General features: G+C 36.1%; 1 protein-coding gene across 7 annotated transcripts in view; it reads left to right on the forward strand.

The window, feature by feature from the left end:
• LOC115436655 (microtubule-associated protein 4-like) overlaps positions 1 to 20,411 on the forward strand; it is a 145,057-nt gene that overhangs the window by 26,373 nt on the left and 98,273 nt on the right. For all 7 annotated transcript variants that reach the window (XM_030159564.1, XM_030159560.1, XM_030159563.1 and 4 more), the window contains exon 2: positions 6,743 to 6,945. In XM_030159564.1, the coding sequence (XP_030015424.1) occupies positions 6,753 to 6,945 (193 nt within the window). In that variant the 5' untranslated portion in view covers positions 6,743 to 6,752. The remainder of the gene's footprint in view (positions 1 to 6,742; positions 6,946 to 20,411) is intronic.

A 20,411-nucleotide genomic window follows, 5' to 3' on the forward strand; every position in this document is an offset into this window, starting at 1 on the left:
TTATGCGACAGGATGAGAATGAGCTAAATTTTGCACCCACAGCTTAAACACACCCTGAATACAAAGGCTTATCCATACTGCTAGGTAAATTAGAATACATTTTTGAGTTAGTGCCACTAGAAAATAAGTCAGTAAATACACAGACAAGTAGTTAGACTGGATTAAGTTGTTATATATTCACAAATTACACAATTTCTCAAAAACATCTCTTCTTTTACACAATTCATGTTAAAAGTGTAATGTTTGAACACTCATGGCTAATATTGGAGGTTTTTCTTTGTATTTATGTAGTTTCTCTGTATTTACCTATGTAGTAATACACAATAATATACTATCATTTTACCATGTATTTGTCAAGGGACTGTACAAGTAAAGATGGGAACAAGTAGAAAAGTGAGAACACATTGCGGTAAATTACTCTGGTGAGGATGACTCTCTGCGTCTTTGTCTTCCATTGTTTACAAGTCAGTGGTGAACAAACAGTTATCATTCATCACATAAACTGAGGCTGCAGCGTGAGTGGAAACAGCATCTGTCAATATGAAGATGCATAAACCTAGTCTTTTTACACCTTTAGATGTAAAGGTGTAAACAGATAAAATGTCCTATATGCAAGTTTAATGACAGCATTTACGTCCAAACAGAACATATTGTAGTGAAACATGTGCTATATGTCCCTTAACCTATTGTAACTAAAGGAAGAATACCAGTTAATCAGTCTATAAAAGCCTTAATATAAAGTTAACTGAAACCTGTTTAATATGATATTTGCACTAGTAAAGTAAAATGGCCTTTATTAACCAATGTCAATGTTTGGTCTATGAACAAAAATCACACTGTACTTTTTTTTCAGTTATGGTTCTATAAATACTCAAAATGTTGCGATCCTATATTAAAGTTTTTTGCAAGTTGAAAGGACAGTGTGTGGGATAACTTTTTTCTTCTTGAATTGTACCTCATGCTCCTGCTTCTTACTTTAATCTCAGAATTCTGACTTTTTTCTCATAATAATAATAATAACAATAATAATAAAAATAATAATAATGGGGAAAAAAACTTAATTTTAATTTTATTTTTTTCCAGTGGCCCTAATCCTCTTCCGTAGTTTCTGGTTGTTCATCTTATTCACATTTTTTTAAAAGGGCTGTTTTGTAAATGTTAGGATTTCCATTATTTAATTTTACTTTTTCTCTTTAAAGCATAAGAAAAGTTTGTAGTTGTCATTATTTCTATGTTATTTTGTTATTATTTTTACTGGTTTGGTCCATTTGAGATCATATTGGGCTGAATTTGGCCCCTGAACTATAATGAGTTTGACACCTTTGTTGTAGATTCTGTTGTTTCCTGCTCATCCTTGGATCTGTGTGTGCATTAAAGGGACAAAATGGACGTCTGATGACCTAAATCATTACATTTGTGGGTTGAGACTTGTTTTAGGGTTAGATTTAGTCTCTAGGAAAACAGTGTGCTTCATGTTTTGACGTATGTGTATGTGTGGTTTTGTGTTGAGATAACGTGATTACCTAGTGGACAGTTGGGTTTGCAGAGGGAGAGGTGGCGGAAGCTGGAGCAAGGGATTGTGGGTACAGTTACTTTTAATCCTTTAGAGTGCAACAGCTGTCTCATCAAACAAACTCTCAGCATTTCAGTTTCATCCTTTCAGTATCTACATCCCAAACACAGGATTTTACTAGTTCTGTAAGAAAATACGTATTTACTGGTTAGTTCAGTTTGTTAGTGACGTGATTGGTACAATAAATATTATAGTTAAAGCACCAATAATGAGAATAGAAAATAATGATAATATCACAATACAATTAACTGAGTAAAATAAGTAGATGGACAGAAAAAAGAGAACGGCAAATCATTATTATAACATATTTTTATACTGTTATAATGTTATCATAATGTGTTTTTCTTCTCAATACGTTTTTTTAATATATATTTTCAGCTAATGCACAAACATTTTCAGTGTTTTGTCATTTGTTTATTTAGCAGTAAACCATGAAATCAGAGAAATTTAAAGGTAGAACATTTAAAATCATAGTCATGGATTTAAAAAAAAAAAAAGTCAACGTTGGGAGACGTTAAGTAAGAACCATCTCTGAGGCATTTTTGAAGCAAAGATAACAATTTAAACCAAACTAACCAATGTAATGATATTTATCCCAGTATAAAACTATGTTCTGACATTAGTCATTATTGTTTTGTATCCCAGACCCCTGTTAGAAAAGAAACACCTGAATTCAACGTGTCCACATACTTTTGTCCATATAGTGCAGGGATGTCCAACTCATTTTCCTTCAGGGGCACATACAACTTAATATGATATAAAGTGGGCCGGACCAGCAAAATAATATAAATAATAGGATACGAACTTATAAATAATGACAACTCCCAAGTTTTCTCTGTTTTTAGGTGAAAAAACTTAAATTCCATCATGAAAATGTTTACATCTACAAACTGCTTGAACATAACATGAACATGTATAAATAACCTGAAAATTCTTTAGAAAAATAAGTGTGATTTTGACAATATTACGCTTTAGTTTATTTATTTACACATGTGCATTATAACGTACAGATCACAGTGGATCTACAAATACAGAAAACATTTGATAACAGGCAGAATATTGTTAAAATTCCACATACTTCTGTTAAGATTTTCCAGGTTCATATTTGTTCATGTTATTCACACTTTTTTTAAAAGGCTTGTCTGTAAATGTAAATATGCTTGTGTAATTTTACTTTTCTTACACTAAAACTAAGAGAAAAATGTGCAGTTTTCATTATTTATAGATTATTATGATTGTATTTTACACCTGTGTTATTGTGTGTATATATTCATCACACTATCTACACATCATTTTTGCCTAAATAAATCATGGTGGTTCAATAAGAAATAACTGGAACTCCCTCGGACAGAAAACAAAGAACGCCAACTCCAGGCCTCTGATTATTTGAGCTTATGAAACCTCTCCAACCGAGCGCTAAATGTTGCGGAGTAATGTACTAAGAGGGTAACAGAGGTTTGGAAGCTCCAGTGTGGGTTGGGTTTATTTTAGGGTGTGAATGATGAAATTGCTGAGTGCAGTGTGAGAGTGTGTCTGGGAGAGCGATGAGTGTGATTATAAGATTATAAATGAAAAGTGAAGTGTGTTGGTGGTGGATGGAGCGACAGGCTTCCACGGTGCTGTGTCCTCTGAGTACAATGGCCTACAGTTCCACCAAGGGCGGCTAACTCTCTACTGTATGTCCTCATACTGGACCCAGTGTGTGTGTGTGTGTGTGTGTGTGTGTGTGTGTGTGTGTGTGTGTGTGTGTGTGTGTTTGGAACAGCGGCGAGACAATGGCGGCTTGTTCGATGGGAGGTTGGATGATGGGGTAAACAAAAGCCGAGGGCCGAAGATGGAAAAGTTTTTCCAGGGGTCAAACTGTCTAAGGGTTAGGGCACTGGGTTTATGTTTACGCTGCTGACATATTTATTCTTGTCCCTTTTTTTAGTTATTTACTTATGATCTTCATTAACCTGTAAAGATCAAGTGTTATTTTGTAGCAGAATTTTCTCTTTATTTAATATTTCTTAAGTGATTTATCACCATTTATTATAATCATATCCTCAGTATTTTGCTTTTTTTTTTCAGTGAAATCATGTATTTTCTTATATTTAATTCACTGATCATGTAAATGTTTATAAAAGCTCAGAGTAAAGTTCAGGAGGATCAGGATAAACTTTATTGTCCCATGCGGGAAATTAGTTTTGGACAACAGTGTCTCAGTCATGACCACATGAGGACTGATCCAATGAGACTGTCAAATATCCAAGCAGCTTATGTAGTTGGTCTACACCTACTTTCCAAAACACCGTAGATCACTTAAACCACTGTTTCACTTTATGTCACTGTGGCCTAAAATGTGTAAATACAATCAGATATCCATCCATCCATCCATCCATCTACACATTGCTGCATTCACATTTGGACATATACAATCACAAAACAACTCAGTCACAAAATCAAAGTCGGCATAATCACAATTATGTATCAAACCTATTTCATATATTGTACCCTTCGCTCCAAGATAATAGAATAAATATAATTGATACAAGGTAATGTAAAAAGGGTGGGAGTCATTTCATTCCTGAAAGAGTAAAGATTTAAAAACCAATGAAACACATAAATAGTAAGAACATGGGTAGTTTTAAAAACCAGGCCTTAGGCAAGGTTGAATGAAAGACAGAGGACTCAGGACCCATTGATCGAAGCCGTTTTCTTCTTTAATAGTCCTATGGATGTTTGGAGAAAAGAGAGTTTGTAACGGTTGGTTTAGTACCTGTTTGCCAACCATTACAAAGTCTCTTTGAGGGTTATTACATCAGAAACAGAGAAAACTGATGAAAAATGACTTTTTTAGCAAAGACATCAAAAAATGAACAGTCACTGATCTAACTCCATGGGTTTTACTGGTGAATCAATGTTGTAGAAGATGACAGCGTTTCCACTATAACTACGGAGCCTCTGAACATCCAAATGGGTCATATCTGATGACCATGAAAAGATGAAGAACTGTATGGATTAATGGCTCAATATGTATTAAACAGTTTAGATCAGTAGATGCTTTTAGTTGCCAGTGGCTGTTTGGGTCTTTATGGGTTAATTTTCATCATGGTAACAACTGGTTTTCCTGGGGTCCACACAAACACAAGCAAGACTTTTACATGGTTGACAACAAGTGATGATAAATAAACCAAAAAAAAAAAATTATAGTTCATACACCAATTAATATCACAACAAAACAATGCCCTGATATGTGTCATTACTAACAATAATAGATAAACTAACGTAAGAGTGAATATTCTAGTAAAGGCACAGTTTATTAAAAAGTAAAATAATTGACTCTTGGTACAGTGAGGCTAATTTACAGAGTTTAGTAAAAATCAGTTTTCCATCATTGTCATAGGTACCCTATCATTAAAACAGTCAAGGTGACCCAGGTACAGACTGGTTAATGGAGCCGGTGTCAACCACAGCCTGGCGGATCCTAATTGCATATAATTCCATATTTGAAATGCCGTGTTTTTGACATCTGTCCACTGTCCCTTGAAAAAGTTTTGTTCCAGAGAGACTTTTTACAGAACATGTACATGTAATGTTTAGATTAGGTTGACCCTAGGCAAACCTATCTATCTATCTATCTATCTATCTATCTATCTATCTATCTATCTATCTATCTATCTATCTATCTATCTATCTATCTATCTATCTATCTATCTATCTATCTATCTATCTATCTATCCATCCATCCATCCATCCATCCATCCATCCATCCATCCATCCATCCATCCATCCATCCATCCATCCATCCATCCATCCATCCATCCATCCATCCATCCATCCATTTTTGTGTACTTTAACTTTTATGTCACCAACCTCTTTTTAAAATTAGTCCTGGCCAAGTTTGACAAAACAAAGTTACAAAATTACACAGTTAAAACAAAAGGATAAGATAAATAAAAGAAGACCAAGGTTTTAGCAGATTATGAAAAACAAGTGCATGTTGTGGAGTCGGCCTCCACAAACTCTTGGACTCTTTGGATTTACAGTAAAAGCCCTCAATGAAATAAACTCAGTTAGTTTCCAGTGTTTCTGCAACATATTCCATGCACAAGGTTCACAGCAGACAAAAACCCCTTTACCTGTTTCAGTATCCAATTGATTTTTATGTGCTGTTTACTTTTGTTTTACTTTAGCTTTTTTTAATACCATAATACACTTAATCATGTGCACATGTTCTACCAAAATAATGAATGTCAACACTAATTTATCACAGTTTATCATGTTTTCTGAGGTTTAATACTTATTCTAAAGCCATGATACATCATTGTTGTATTCCTGAGTGAGATGACCTTCCCTGTCCACTAGGAGGCTGGGACATTTGTACACCTTTATTTACAAGGCCATACTTGAACTACTGCGTCCCTATAACCTGTACAGAGCTGGCTAAAAGGGCATTTGTCTACTTCCTTGCACATGGAAGACCGGACACTGACTGAATTGATCTTCTTAAATGATTTTAAATCCAAACTCAAAATGTTAGAGACTGACTCAAAATCGTGCCCTTGTTTTTCATAGTTTGACTTGTCTTGTAAATTTTTGTATGTTATAACTGTGTGTTGTATTTCATGCTGCTTCTTGGCCAGGACTCCCTTGAAAAAGAGGTTCTTAATCTCAATGGGATTTTTTTTTTTTGTTTTACCCTCGTTAAATAAAGGTTAAATTAAAAAAATAAAATAAAAAATTTGCAAAGAAACCTGTTAAAGAACTAGACAACCAACCCAGAGAACTCTTAGCCCTATTCCAGTTATAGTGGAGGGAACCAGATCTAGATAAAATGCCAACACCGAGTTAACAAAATGTGGAGAAAGGTCTGGATATGCAAAACTAGAGACACATCAGAAGGCTGAGAATTTAAAGCAGATACTATGCACTTTATGATCCACACAGAATGAGCTGACAACCCACTTTTGGATTACAACCCACCAGTTGAGTGCGCAGTAACTAAAGTTTTACACAAGAGGCTGGTGTTGAAAGGTTTACTAGGCTGATTTATTGGAAAAATAAACTATGTGTGGTTTAAAGGCAACAGGAACGTCACACAGGTTAAGGTGGAGAAGAAAGAAAGAAGAAAAAAAAAAGAGATGAACCAACTAATCACATTCGTGTTTTTCTTTTCAATGTGTCTAGGAACAGGACTATGGACCTGAGCCTGCGAGATGCTCTGGGAGGTGGCGGTGGCGGCGGGGTCCCGGGTGGGGCTCCAGCTGAGGCCCTGCTGAAGAGAGACTTTGTGGCCACGTTGGAGAAGGAGAGCTACGATGATAAGGTGGGAGAGACGGTCTCCAAAAGCGACTACCGACCCCTACTGGACGGGAAGGACGCCAAGAGTGGTAAGTCGGTTCACACAACAGTTAATGTAACAGTCAACGTTAAAAACATGTAGACAGAGAGAGGATGTCAGGGGTTCGGAAACAGAGGCAGGATAGTTATTTAGCATCATGGACACTTAGCATCTTCTAAGCACGTCTGTTTGTTTCTTTCAGATCACTGTTTTTAATTTTCAGGGTGTTGTTGCATCTCAGAGCCTGTTGTTTTTACTTGTGGCGATGAGGACTTTCAAAGTGATACCACATGGATACAAGAGGAGGGAGACTGACAAACCTGATACTGAAAGGCAGATGTATTCACCCTTATTAGGACACAAAATTTTTTCCTGGTCAATATTTTTACTGAGTTTTTCATATAACAAAAAAAAGAAAAAGAATAAGTACAAATATAAAACAAAAGGCTGGAGAGACATGAATGGAAAGGGTATGCCATGTGTAACAAAAATAAAATATAGTTTCTGTTCCTTCACATATACAACATGTCATTAACAGCCAAATATACATAGACACAAACCAGCATAGACAAGCACATAAACAAACAAACAGTGCTATCTTAGACAAAAACAACCATAACAACAAAAACAACACGGGATGGAGCCATATCATCCAGAAACAAAAGGACACTTTAAATTATTTATTATCTTTTAGCTTTATTATCCCTGTAGGGAAATTTGATCTCTGTATTTTACCGGTAATACACATAGCCCCTAGCATTAGCATTAGCATTAGCATACTTGATGAGCAGTGAGCTGCCATTGAAGAAGCTCAGTGGTCAACTCCAGAGAAATTTGTTGTCAGTATACATTATATTAACTCTCAATCAGCCCTTAGAATTATAAAGAGAAGTTGATAATATTTATTTTGTTGTTGTTGGGTTTTTTTTTGATAATATTATTTATTTTGTCGTTGGTGGGTTTTTTTGTATGATTTTGCCTTGTTTTCTTTTGCTTAATAGGTTGGTAGGTTTGGTGTGTAATTTGGTTTTTTGTATTGTGTCTGTGTGGTTCTTTATGTCTAAGTATATGTTTATGTAAATGTATAATTTAATTTAAAAAAAAAATAGGAACAATGCATTTACAAGCTTCAGTCCCCAGATATTGGTATTAATATGACCCGTGGATCTACATGTTAAAACAAAGCTCCAAAAGTCACAGTCTGGTTTCATCAGTTCATCAGTAACAAAAACTGTCCTTAAAGACATGAATTTAGTCATGTACCGTACGATGCTTTATTTACATCTTCCCACTCTTTTCTGTATTTGTAGAAACTATATTTCATTCGTCCTATTTGTGATCAATAGAATTCTTCAGTTCTCCTTCTTCCAACATGTTCAACATAAATAACTAGCAAGCTGACAAAACAATGCATCATGCTGTTCAGAATTAGACAAGCCTTACATTAACATTTGTCTGTGTCCCTGTTGTTAAACAAGGGAAACTGAGTGCAGAGTTAAATAGAGCAGAGACAAAAGCCCTGTGGACAGAGACGTGGATTATTATATAGAGAAGGATTTGTTCTATTTAAAAGCCTGGGGTCCGTTTTGCTAACAAGAGACTGGAGCTCATCAGTTTAGAGAATGTTTTGTATGCGCTCTGTCCTCTCTGTTTGGTGTTGGTCATGGTAGTTGAGATTGATCTTTGTCGTGGAGATCTTGGTGCATTATTACTTGGTCTTGTGTTGATCTCAGAGAAAGAGGATTCTGGGTTTTATTTCAAAACCAGTCAAGACCACAGCTGTAGATCTGTTTCTACATTTGTCATCATTATTACTACAGTTTGGTAGAAATCTGTAAGTTATTTCTTTGTGCCAAGTCATGGTTTATCTCACCATAGGCTGCCTCATTATTCTGTTCACTGGCAAAAGAAACCATTTCACCTCTTGAACCATATCATTCTGTAATATCTGAAAAAGGTGCAGTTATTTATCTGCATTTTGTCTTGGTTTAGTTTGTCTTAGGACATCAATACATTGTTGTAAGACTTGTTTTTAAAGCTAGCGTGAACACATTCAAATATAACAAACATTTCCCGTTATATTAGAGAGCAGTATAAACTGACTCATTACAAGACGTTCACGTATCAATAATGTACTTATTCTGAATATTTACATTCTCTCCACTTTCTATTTAGATAAATTAACACATTCTTACTTGTGAGCTTTTGTGTTAACATTTAGTACAATGTAGTGAGGATTTATGGATGTTAAAGTTAACATCGACTAGTCTAATTACTCAGCTCAGTTCAATTAATAATTAATGTTGTTTTCTGCACTGTAGGACTGAACATACTGACAGATTTTCAGTGGTTTAAGGCTCAGAATGAGGAGAAGGTGTGATTTATCAGTAACAATCAGGTGATAAACCTGAATGTCCTTTTGTCGTCGTCTTGTTGACAGTATCAGAACCAAGGCCAGTGGGAATCCTTTGAGGACCAGGCGGGTGATGAAGTGTTGTTTTGACCGTCCACGTCTAGACTTGTATCAGATTTATAGTCCGTGTCTCTGTTCTGTCGGCTTTATCTCGGAGGGGTTTTTCCTTCCTTCCGTCTCTTTTTTTCCTTTCTGTCCATGCAGTTTTTTGTTCCTTCTGTCTTTCTCTTTTGCTATCGTCGTAACGCTGTGTCAGCCTGGAGACACTGCTGCGTTGGCATCATTACCATCGTCGCTCATACACAATTAGCTTCCAGCCGGTGGCACAGCCTGGTGCAGCGAGTCGCATGTTAACCTGTCCAACTGTCAGGGTTTGACACACAACAATCTCGAGATGGAGGAAAAAAGAAAACCTTCACTTCAGTTGGGTTCAGTCTATGGCACAGGTGTCAAACATGGCCCGTAGGTCAAAATTGGCCCACCAAAGGGTCCAATTTAGGCCATGGTATGAATTTGTGAAATTACATTGAAGATATTAACAATCAAGGATGTTAAAATTATTTTAGTTCAGGCTCCACATTCAGCCCTATATGATCTCATGTGGATCAGACCAGTAAAATACTATTATAATAACCTATAAATGCCCAGCCAGCATGTCCATGTGGGCCCCAGAAGGGTTATAACTGGGCTGCATATAAGGGTCCCGTTTGGGTTTGTCTGCAGTTTCCATGGTGATTCCACATGTGTTTGCCCATATCAGAATCAGAATCAGAATCAGAGATCTGAATATCTCATATTATTTATTCTTCACACTATTTAGCCCACGATATTTATCTTTCGTGTCATTTCCACTACTTCTCATGTCATTTGCACTACTTAAATTCTATGTTTTACAAATATCTTAGTTTGCAATACTTTTTATTTTTTAATGTAAATAACTGTGCCTTTTACTGATATTTGTTGTTGTTTTACTGATATTTGTTGTCTGTTTATAAATTCTTGCACTGAACCTGAGAGCTCTACTTCAATTTCATTGTACTTGGTACAATAACGATAAAGAGATTCTGTTTGTGATTTTGATTCTGATTCTGATATGGGCAAACACATGTAGCCACCATGAAAACTGTGGACAAACCTACATGGGACCATTATATGCAGTCCAGTTGTAACCCTTCTGGGGCCCACATGGACATGCTGGCTGGATGATGACAACTACAAATTTTTACCCCGCCCCCTGAAGGGGCGTTAAGGGGTATTGTTTTAGTTTTGGTTTGTTTTTTTATTTGTTGACACTTTATAGCAGCAAATCTATCAGTTGAGTTCATACCAAATACCATACCAAACCCTCATAATACAGAATTTAATTGGCCTTTAGAACATGACACACATAGATCCAGTGGAGTGGTTCAGCGCCTCTGCAGCTGAAGGGTCGTCGAACTGAGCGACATGTGTGTATTTTTAACCCTGTATGATGAACCATCAGCCTGTTTAGGGGCTGTTGATGCTGAACACATCCTCAGGCTTGGTGGTCTACAGACTAGTGACTGTATATGTGTCTATACTGTCGTCCTATAGGCTGTTTGGGGAAAATATGGATGATCTTATATGCAGCAGATGTTTTACCGTGGGGGTTTTCACAGTTTCATATCTGTCACTACAATATACAGTACAGTGGTGATGAAATAGGATCCAGGGGACAGAAATGTGACTCTATCTGTGCTTAATACTGCACCATTAACCCATACACAGGGTTCGTACGGGTGCTTGAAATCTTTGAAAATGCTTGGATTTCAGTGTTGTGCTTTCAAGGTCTGAAAAGTGCTTGAATTTTAGTGTAAGTGTGTGCAAGTATAACTCTGTGACGTGGCTTATTTCCTTATTTTTATTATTAACTCTGCCAGGTTAGATGTCAAGCCAAAACTACTTACAGAGAGGCGATACATTTAGAAAATAAAACTTTATATCAAAAGAAGAAAATTACCAGGTGTTCTCAGGTCAACTCCAGGTACATTTTTATCTTAATCTTTGTCTCTTTGGTGCAAGTTTGTCTGAAGAACCTCAAGTGGCTTCCCTTTTTATGGATGAAACTTTGTGTTCTCCTTTAATTTCTAAACTTTTTGCCATTATGAGTCATAATTGTAGATGTTTATGGTTTAATACAATGTACATCATTGATATAATAAGTGAGAAAATGTATTCTTGTAGATATGCGTTTTAGATATGTGTTGGAAAAAATTTAACATGCTTGAAAAGTGCTTGAATTTGACCTTGAAAAATATGTACAAACCCTGCATAAAGAGCCAGTGTTACTTTTGTGGCAGTTTCTAAATTATTTTTTCCCTCTATCTAACCTGTCTTAACTGATTTATCACCGTTAATTATAATATTATCCTCTGTATTTTGCCCTTTATCAGCGAAATCAAGTATTTTTTTATATTTAATTTACTGATCATGTAGATGCCCATAAAAGTTCAGATTAAAGTTGGTGGTTATTATATCAGAAACAGACAAAACTGAAGAAAAACTGACTGTCTCTGCAAATCTATCACCAACTGAACATAAACCCAGTGTGTCTATCCACTGTCACTGATCCACCTCCATGGGTTTTACTGGTGAATCAATGTTGTAGAAGATGACGGTGTTTCCACGTTCGAACCTGACCAGAAATATGTGCTGAATTAGAGTTTGATGTTCTGTTTTGTATCAATACTTTTTACATAAACTCTTTCAGTTCATTGCAGAGCTTGTGCTTTTATTCAAGTAACACAGTTGAATCACTATTTGTACTTTTAGAATGTCTGCCCTTGGATTTTAGAAACATTCATTGTGTGTGCATTTTTTCTCCAAAGCTTAAATTTACATTTTACTGAAACTGAACAAAGCAAGAATACTGTCACAAATATGTCCCAAAAATACATATATAATGCAGAAAACAATGGTCATGGAAAAGGTCAGAGACACAGATTATAGAGATAAAAACATTTATTGCAGATTTGTTTGGCGACATTTTGTCTTCTCCTTAATTCTTCTTCTATTTGTAACAGTATATTTTTTTAAACACTGCTACATCATTACTTCTGGCTCTTATTTTATCTTTTGACCCAGTTTATTAGCGTTCTGTCTTCACGTGGCCTTCAGGTTGTGCAGCAGCAGCAGGAGTGTGTGTTTTACCCTCTCTGTGGATGTGAAGTCTGTGTACAGTCCAGTGTGTGAACCTGGAGTTGTGTTTGCTGAGGTGTGATAACACAGCCCTGCAGCGTGTGTGTGCACTTTGACTGTACATGCGTGATAGTGTTGAAGCAGAGTGTGAGATGAGAGGGTCCTCTGCATTTTCAGATACTGTCTATGTGTGTGTGTGTGTGTGTGTGAGTCTGCAGTGGCGTTGGTGTGTATCTGAGGCATGTGCATCACCCAGTGTGTTTGCATGTGTGTTTGTGTTACAAGACGCCGCAGTCACATGTGACTGCAGTACAGTAGGACATCAATACCATCAGCCTCTCATGCACACAACCCAGTGACTTCATCACAGACACACCAAGAGATACACAACATACACACACACACACACCTTGGCTGCTGTCACAGTCAATAATTAAGATGTGTGTGTGTGTGTGTGCTGAGTTCAGCAGATACAGTGAATATGATGTAAGCAAAGCTTTTACAGCATTTCTGCAGACAGACAGACAGAGACAGACAGACAGACAGACAGACTGATGACAGAAGCAGGTCTGATGTCCTGACAAACTGAAACAGACTTCAGACAGTAGAGTTTTAGATTGTGCTTTTAGCTTTAACTGTCTTCATCTGTGTTTTCTGTGTACAGTGAATTTAACGCTTAAAAACCTGCGCTCTTTTTGTGGCAGCATCCAATGTGTACATTAAATCTTTCCCAAGTGTTTTATCATCATTTATCATAATATTTTCCTCTGCATTTTGCATTTTTCAGTGAAAATCAGGTATTTTCCTATGTGTAATTCACTGATCATGTAGATGTTCATCACAAAAACAGGCATGTGTCCATCCACTGTCATTGATCCAACTCCATGGGTTTTAGTGCTGAATCAATGCTGTAGCAGATGACGGTGTTTCCACGGTAACTACGGAGCTTCTGAACGTCCAGATGGGTCATATCTGATGACCATGAAAAGACAACAAACTATATTTTGTCAAAACCCATGTAGTTTGACAAATGAGATTGGATAGAGACACTTGATTTTATGTTCATGTAGATTCGATTCGATTCGATTCGATTCAACTTTATTCTCATTGCACGTCACAACTACAAGGCAACGAACTGCAGTTTGCATCTACCCAGAAGTGCTTAGCGGTGATTAAATATTATATATTTCAGGTTAAAATAGCATATGATTGTGTATTATACATATTATACAGTATGTGCAGGAAGTGTGGTATGAATTCTATATAGTATACATCTACTTGAATGTCTATTATATACAGTAGTGCAAATGGGATTATTACAATATATATAGAATATATGTGTACAGAATGTATATACAGAATGTATATTATCCACAGAGATGAGAGGTGGTGGGTTGTTGGGTGGTTGGTGGGTATGTGCGTGTATGTGTGTAGGGGGGGTTGGGGAGGATTTAATGATAAAATTTGGAGAAAAGGTGACTTTTTCTTCAGTTTTCTATGTTTTAATATAACAACCTCTGAAATTACTCTGAGCTTTTATGAACATGTACATGGTCAGTGAATTAAATATAGGAACATATAAGTTTTTGCTGAAAAATGCAAAATGCAGAGGATAATATAATAAATGATGTTTAATAGGTTAGGACAGGTTAATGTGTTTCATGAGCTCAAAAACATGCCTAAACCACTGAAACTTGTAGTCGTCACAGTTCATCTACTCATGATCCGTCATGAAACATCTTCATCATAGCGTGTTTCCCTTCACACACTAAAAGTTTTAAGAGCTGGACTCTTATTGTTGGCTTTGTTCTTATCAGGAGACGTTTAGCGCTTTCTCTCCTGTCCTGACTTTCAACCCCTTCTCTCTGATTCCTTCCTCCTCCTCCTCCATCTCCTCCTCCTCCTCTTCCTGCCTTGGGCTCTAAGTGCTGCTCTTCTTCCAGAGGTAGTGACAGCTGGGATTCGACACTAACCTCCTCCGTCCTTGGTATGGAGAAGGAAAGGCTGCAGGATAATGGAGGCAGGGCATGATAACACCAGGAGACTCTGACAAACAAACAAACATGTGGTTTTTCATCGTCTTCGTGAGTGATATTTACAGAGAAAGTGTTAGAACAGAATTCGAAGTTTCCAATAATTGTTGATATGGTTTATTTTCTAGCGACTTCAGAGTCATAAGTCAGTGTCATCTAGTACATATTGTACAAATTGCTGTTGAAATTATGTTCTAATAAAGTGTTTTTAATATGAATATACGTGAGGGAGAGTCAAAAAGTTCTCAGACAAATGTTATAAATTCAAAATGTGCAGTGTACAGCTCCAGCAATTCTACAAAGAAGGAATCGACCGATGAAAACATCGATTGCAAAAGTGTTAAGACGTAGACAGACTTTAATTGTCATTACAGGTTGTATCAAAAATTACATTTCAGTGTAATCGGCTCAGAGGCAGCAGCATAAATAAAACCATACTACAGGACGACTTTATATACAAGATAAAATAAATATGCATATAAAAACTATGTGTCAAGTAGAAAAGACTATGATTATCAGTAATTAAAAAAAAACATGATCAGTAATAAAAAGTATGGCACATATTTACTAGAGCTGCACAATATCATCATTTGAGCATCATCATCGCGAAGTTCATGTGCGCAATAGTTACATCGCGGGTCCTGCGATGTAGGAGGCAAAATGAACTCAGTGTGTTCCCATCTAAGTTCAAAGGTACGTGACCACACACTGCACACAGTGATCCCCCAATCACAATCCATCTTAATCAGCAGGACCACGCCCCCTGCACATGGAGTGAGTCACTGGTAACAACATTGAAAAATGAGCAACGAACAAGAGAAAATCACAGTAAACAAAGACTTGGTGCCAAAAAGAAAAGCAGCGTCAGTTATCTAGAATTATTTCAGCTACAAGAAGGATGAAACTGAAACACGTGTTCTGTGTTGACAGTGCCTTGCAATTGTTGCCACAACAAAAGGTAATGCAACTAATTTGTTTGACCATTTACATCGGCAGCACACAGCTACACAGCTTTCATATCATGATATATATTGCAGGGTTAAGAAAAATCAGTGTCAGTTTTTTCCAGGCCTATATGGTACCATATATATGTATATTTTTTTTGTAGTATTGATAAGTTCTTTCCTGATATTTTTCATTGCACAGAGCAAATGTAACACACAACAGTATTCCCGGGGATTAATAAACTATTCTGATTCTGATAACATCAAACTGAAAGATGACTAATCCATCTCCTTGCCTGATATGACACATTTTCATGTTTCATGTCAGATTTAGACAAAACACCAGCCTGTCTTGCTGCGTTTTTACCACAACCACTCATTACCCATGCGGTTGCACTTTAATTATATTTAAAGGTTAACACACGAAACTAATGGAGCTCGGGATCAAGAAACAAATTACAACAGATTTTACATGTTAAGTCCGAGTCCAACTGAAGTAAATAAAGCCGTCTGATGTTGACCTTGCTGCCAAACTCTAGCTCATGAAATAGAAGCAGGTTTGCCAGCAGCTCGTGGAAGACATCCTGCGTTTGTTAAAGTGCAGCTGGGGTTCAATCTTAGTGGTTGGTATCGCCTCCACCCCCGTATGGTGCACTCCATCATCACGACATGCACTCCAGAGAGCCTCGAGCACTCTGGAGGCGCCGCTCCGTGACCTCTGCGGAGAAAACACGAGTCTGTCAGCACATGTGAGTCTAACCCCCGCCCACCGCGTGACGCTCAGACGTCCTTCAGAGTCGGACGGAGGCTGAGGGGAGGCAAGCAGGAGCAGGATGTCCAGGTGTAAATGTGAGAAGACACTTATGTAGGACCAAATGAAGCTCTGAGGGCTCTGTTTGTAGCACTTGGAAAAAGCCCACATCCAAAAATCAGTATCGGTTTTGGCAGTGATTCCTGGGAAAATCATCTCTTACTGTGGCGGTGTATAATTCGGGGGGGGGGGGGGGGGTAATTTTGTTTGTTTATTTGTGAAGCATCTTTGAGTGCCCAAAAAGTGGTATATAAGTGTGATGTATTATTATTATTATTATTTGAATTTAGTCTTTTACACTTTTTAGATGAAAACACTTGTAGCCTGGAAGGGATTTTGGAGTATGATTCCTCCAAAAGTACACAGTTAAAGTAGTTCATATTGTTTGTGCTAATAGTATGTGAAGCACTTATACCAAATATACAAGATTCATGAGGTACTTATTGGAAAAATTAGATTTTATTCATCATTGAATTTAGTCTTTTACACTATTTCAGACAAACACACTTGTAGCCTGGAAGGGTTTTTGGAGTATGATTACTCATACCATTAGGTAAATTTTATGCACAAGTTATATTTGTGCAATTTAAGGGTCAATGGAAAAGCAGCTATTGTCATGTAATTAAAATTTTTTGCACTAAAACAAAGAGAAAAATTAGAAGTTGTCATTATTTATAGGCTATGATGATTGGTCTGAATGTGGAGCCTGAACTAAAATGATTTTACCATCCTTGATTGTTAATGTCTTCAGATGTCTGTGTAGGTTCTCATTTGCCCAGGTCATCGTTCTTCTTGGTAGTTCCTCTCGGTTCAGCTGGAGCTAAACCAGTCCAGACGAACCGAACAGAAATACCAAGAATAATGTCTTCATTGTAATTTCTGCATTTCACAAATTCATCCTGTGGGCTGGATCTGGAGCCTTTGGCGGGGCAGTTTTGGTCCACGGGCCATATGTTTGACAGCCCTGTATTAGATCTAGGCGAGTTAGAACCAAACTGTAAGAATTCGTGTTAGTTTCTCTGGAGGTCTGAGCATGTTTGTGATACTTTCATGTTTAACTAGACGTCTGTGTTCTGGTGGTGTAGCAGTTAGCATATCTGTCTCACAGCCACAAGCTTTCAGGTCTGACTCTCATTGAGGTCTGTGTTAACTTTACCTGTTCTCTCTGTACATGCTGTGTAGATTTTGTCCACCATTAAAAACAGGTACCTATAGGTTAATTATCCAGGAGTTGGTCCTGAGCACCTTCAGTGGCAGCTCAGTACGTTTAATGTGTGCTATATGCTAATGCTAATGCTTCCAAATTTCCCTGCGGGGATAATAAAGCGAGTTAACCTTTAACCTTTACAATATTGACTATATGTTGATGAAGTAAACACTAGTGCACATTTCCTGTAACATACAGCAGCAGTGTTTCTATAAAGGTGGTCTAATTTGGAGTTTTGTAATAGATACATAAGATAAGATAAAGATAAGATAGATAAATAAGATAGATAGACTTTATCGATCCCACTGTGGGGTAAATTGCAGTGTTTACAGCTGCAAAATACATGAAACAAAATACAGAAGACGGACATAAAATCCAAAAGTGAAACAGGAAATATAAAAATAGACAGTATACATCTATGTTATTTCATCAGCAGCAAAACAACCCGTTACACAAACTCTGCAAGTTAATGTGAACTGAAACCAAACAGTTTAGTACAGACAGCTGCTAAACTATCACTATGAACAAACTGAAATAAACTCAGTAGCCTAGCGACCTGTGCTAATGACATTAATGCTACAAACCCATATGTCAGTGCAACGCTCTGTAAAAGACTGTAATTACACTGATTAATGAATAGTAGCAGTTTTGACAGCACTGATATTTATTATTTAACAGCATAATCTGTACAAGCCTATGAAAAGTAGATGATACAGTGAATTAAGATTGATCATGATTGAAGTATATGTATAATAATCATATTCTAATAATAGCTCTGTCTTCGCTTAACAAAACTTGTCATCTTTAATTTAGCTTGTGTTGCTCTAGAATGTCAGTCTCATCAGCATTAATGGTACATTTTGGAGTTTTATTATAAATGATGCAATGCCACACCTTTACAATCACCTGTTTCTAATTACATTCATTATATGAGCTCATTTTATGACCATAACTTCCACTATTGGAACATTTTCTCATATGGTTTTACCTGAATCAGAAACAAATCACAAACAGTTGTGGCCAAAATTTTGACTGCGACACAAGTTTTTTCCGTAAGATTTGCTACTTAAGTTTTTTAGATTTTTTCCCACGTTTTTTAGTTACATTGAGAACGGCTGTAAGTGTTTAAAAGGCTGTTTTCTATGGGCTTTTATTAAAAAAAAAAAAATCACGTTTATGTAGAGTCAATTTGTTTCACTGCCAGAAGGTTTAGCTGCACTTACATACAAATGAACTGAAATAAACATATGAATTTTTTTGTTTTCATAATGTTCACAGTCAAATACTGCTTTATATTACACATAAATACTGTAATGTAAAAGTCAAAGTATGTTTGAATACAGATTACTTTATTGATCCCCAGGGGAAATTCACTTTTTGTCATCAGATCAAGAAAGAAAAGCAAACAAAAAGCAGAATTAATAAACAAGGAATCATTAGAATATCCCTAATACCCCTGCTTATAATATAAATATAATATATCTGTCATATAATAATATCACTACTTTTTTTGTTTGCATTTTTCATACAGATATAGTGATTGTTATCATTTTGTTGTTTTCGTTGCATCAATACTTTTTTGCCAATGTTGCTCCAGTTTATCGTTATGTGTTAAAGTGGTTCTTTCTGCTGTTTTATCTGTCATCATTTCATTTCTGAAGCAGAACTAGTGAGGTATTTTATAATTTTCCATTAAAGTACTTAAGTGAAACTACTCTGTTTTTAAACAAGCAAAGAAAATGATAAACCACAGATGTCTTCAGTGCATGGATATCACACTCATTTTCTTTCAGGTTCCATATTCAGCCCAATTTGATTTAACTGGGTCAGATCAGTAAAATGTTTACTGCAAAAATATAACACTCAATTATGAAAATATTTACATTTACAAATTATCCAAACAAAAACATGGTATATCCTGAAAAAACTGAAATTTCTTTTGAAAAAGTAAGTGCAATTTTAACAATGTTATTCCTCAACTTATGATTTATTTATTAGAGATCAGATCTACAAATGCACAAAACATTTAGTAACTGGTAGAATATTGTTAAAATCGCACTTAATTTTCTTTAGGCATTTCAAATTGTTCATATTTGTTCAAGTTATTCACATTTTATTGTTAAAAGATAGTTTGTTAATGTCAATATTTGTATAATTTTATGGGTTTTTTTTGCACTAAAACAAAGAGAAAAATTTGGAGATGGTATTATTCATAGGCATATTAAACCAAGAAGAAAATTTGTAATCATTATTTATAGGTTATTATGCTTTAATTTTATATCCAAACCAAAAAAGATGAGAATAACCTGAAAAAAATGAATTTCTTATGAAAATAAGTGCAATTTTAACAATATTATGCCTCAACTTACCATTTCTTATTAGAGATCAGATCTACTGTACAAAGGCACAAAACATTTAGTAACAGGCAGAATACTGTTCAAATTACACTTAATTTTCTTGAGACCATTCAAGTTGTTGCTCAGGTATTGGCATTTTATTGTTAAAGGATAGTTTGTTAATGTAAATATTTTCATAATTAAATGTTTTTTTGGCACTAAAAGAGAATCATTGGAGTTGGTATTATTTATAGGCATAATGTATACTTTTTTGACATTAAACCAGAAGGAATTTGTAATCATTATTTAAAGGTTATTATGCTATTATTTTACTCAAGATCATATTGGACTAAATGTGGAACCTGAACTAAAACCAGTTCGCACCTTTTACTGTTAATATCTTCAGTGTAATTTTTGCACTTTGCAGATTCATCCCACTGGCCGGATTGGAACCTTTAGTGGGCTGCTCTTTGGCCCGCAGGTCTTATGTTTGACACCCCTGCTCTGGTGTTATAAAACAAAACACATAAAATGCATTAAATGAAAAGGATACAACAGTTTATCAGTCTTCTACCTGTGAACAGTCGTCCTCCATGTGTATAAAGCTCATAT

Source organism: Sphaeramia orbicularis, chromosome 17, assembly GCF_902148855.1.
Source record: "Sphaeramia orbicularis chromosome 17, fSphaOr1.1, whole genome shotgun sequence".
NCBI lineage: Eukaryota > Metazoa > Chordata > Actinopteri > Kurtiformes > Apogonidae > Sphaeramia > Sphaeramia orbicularis.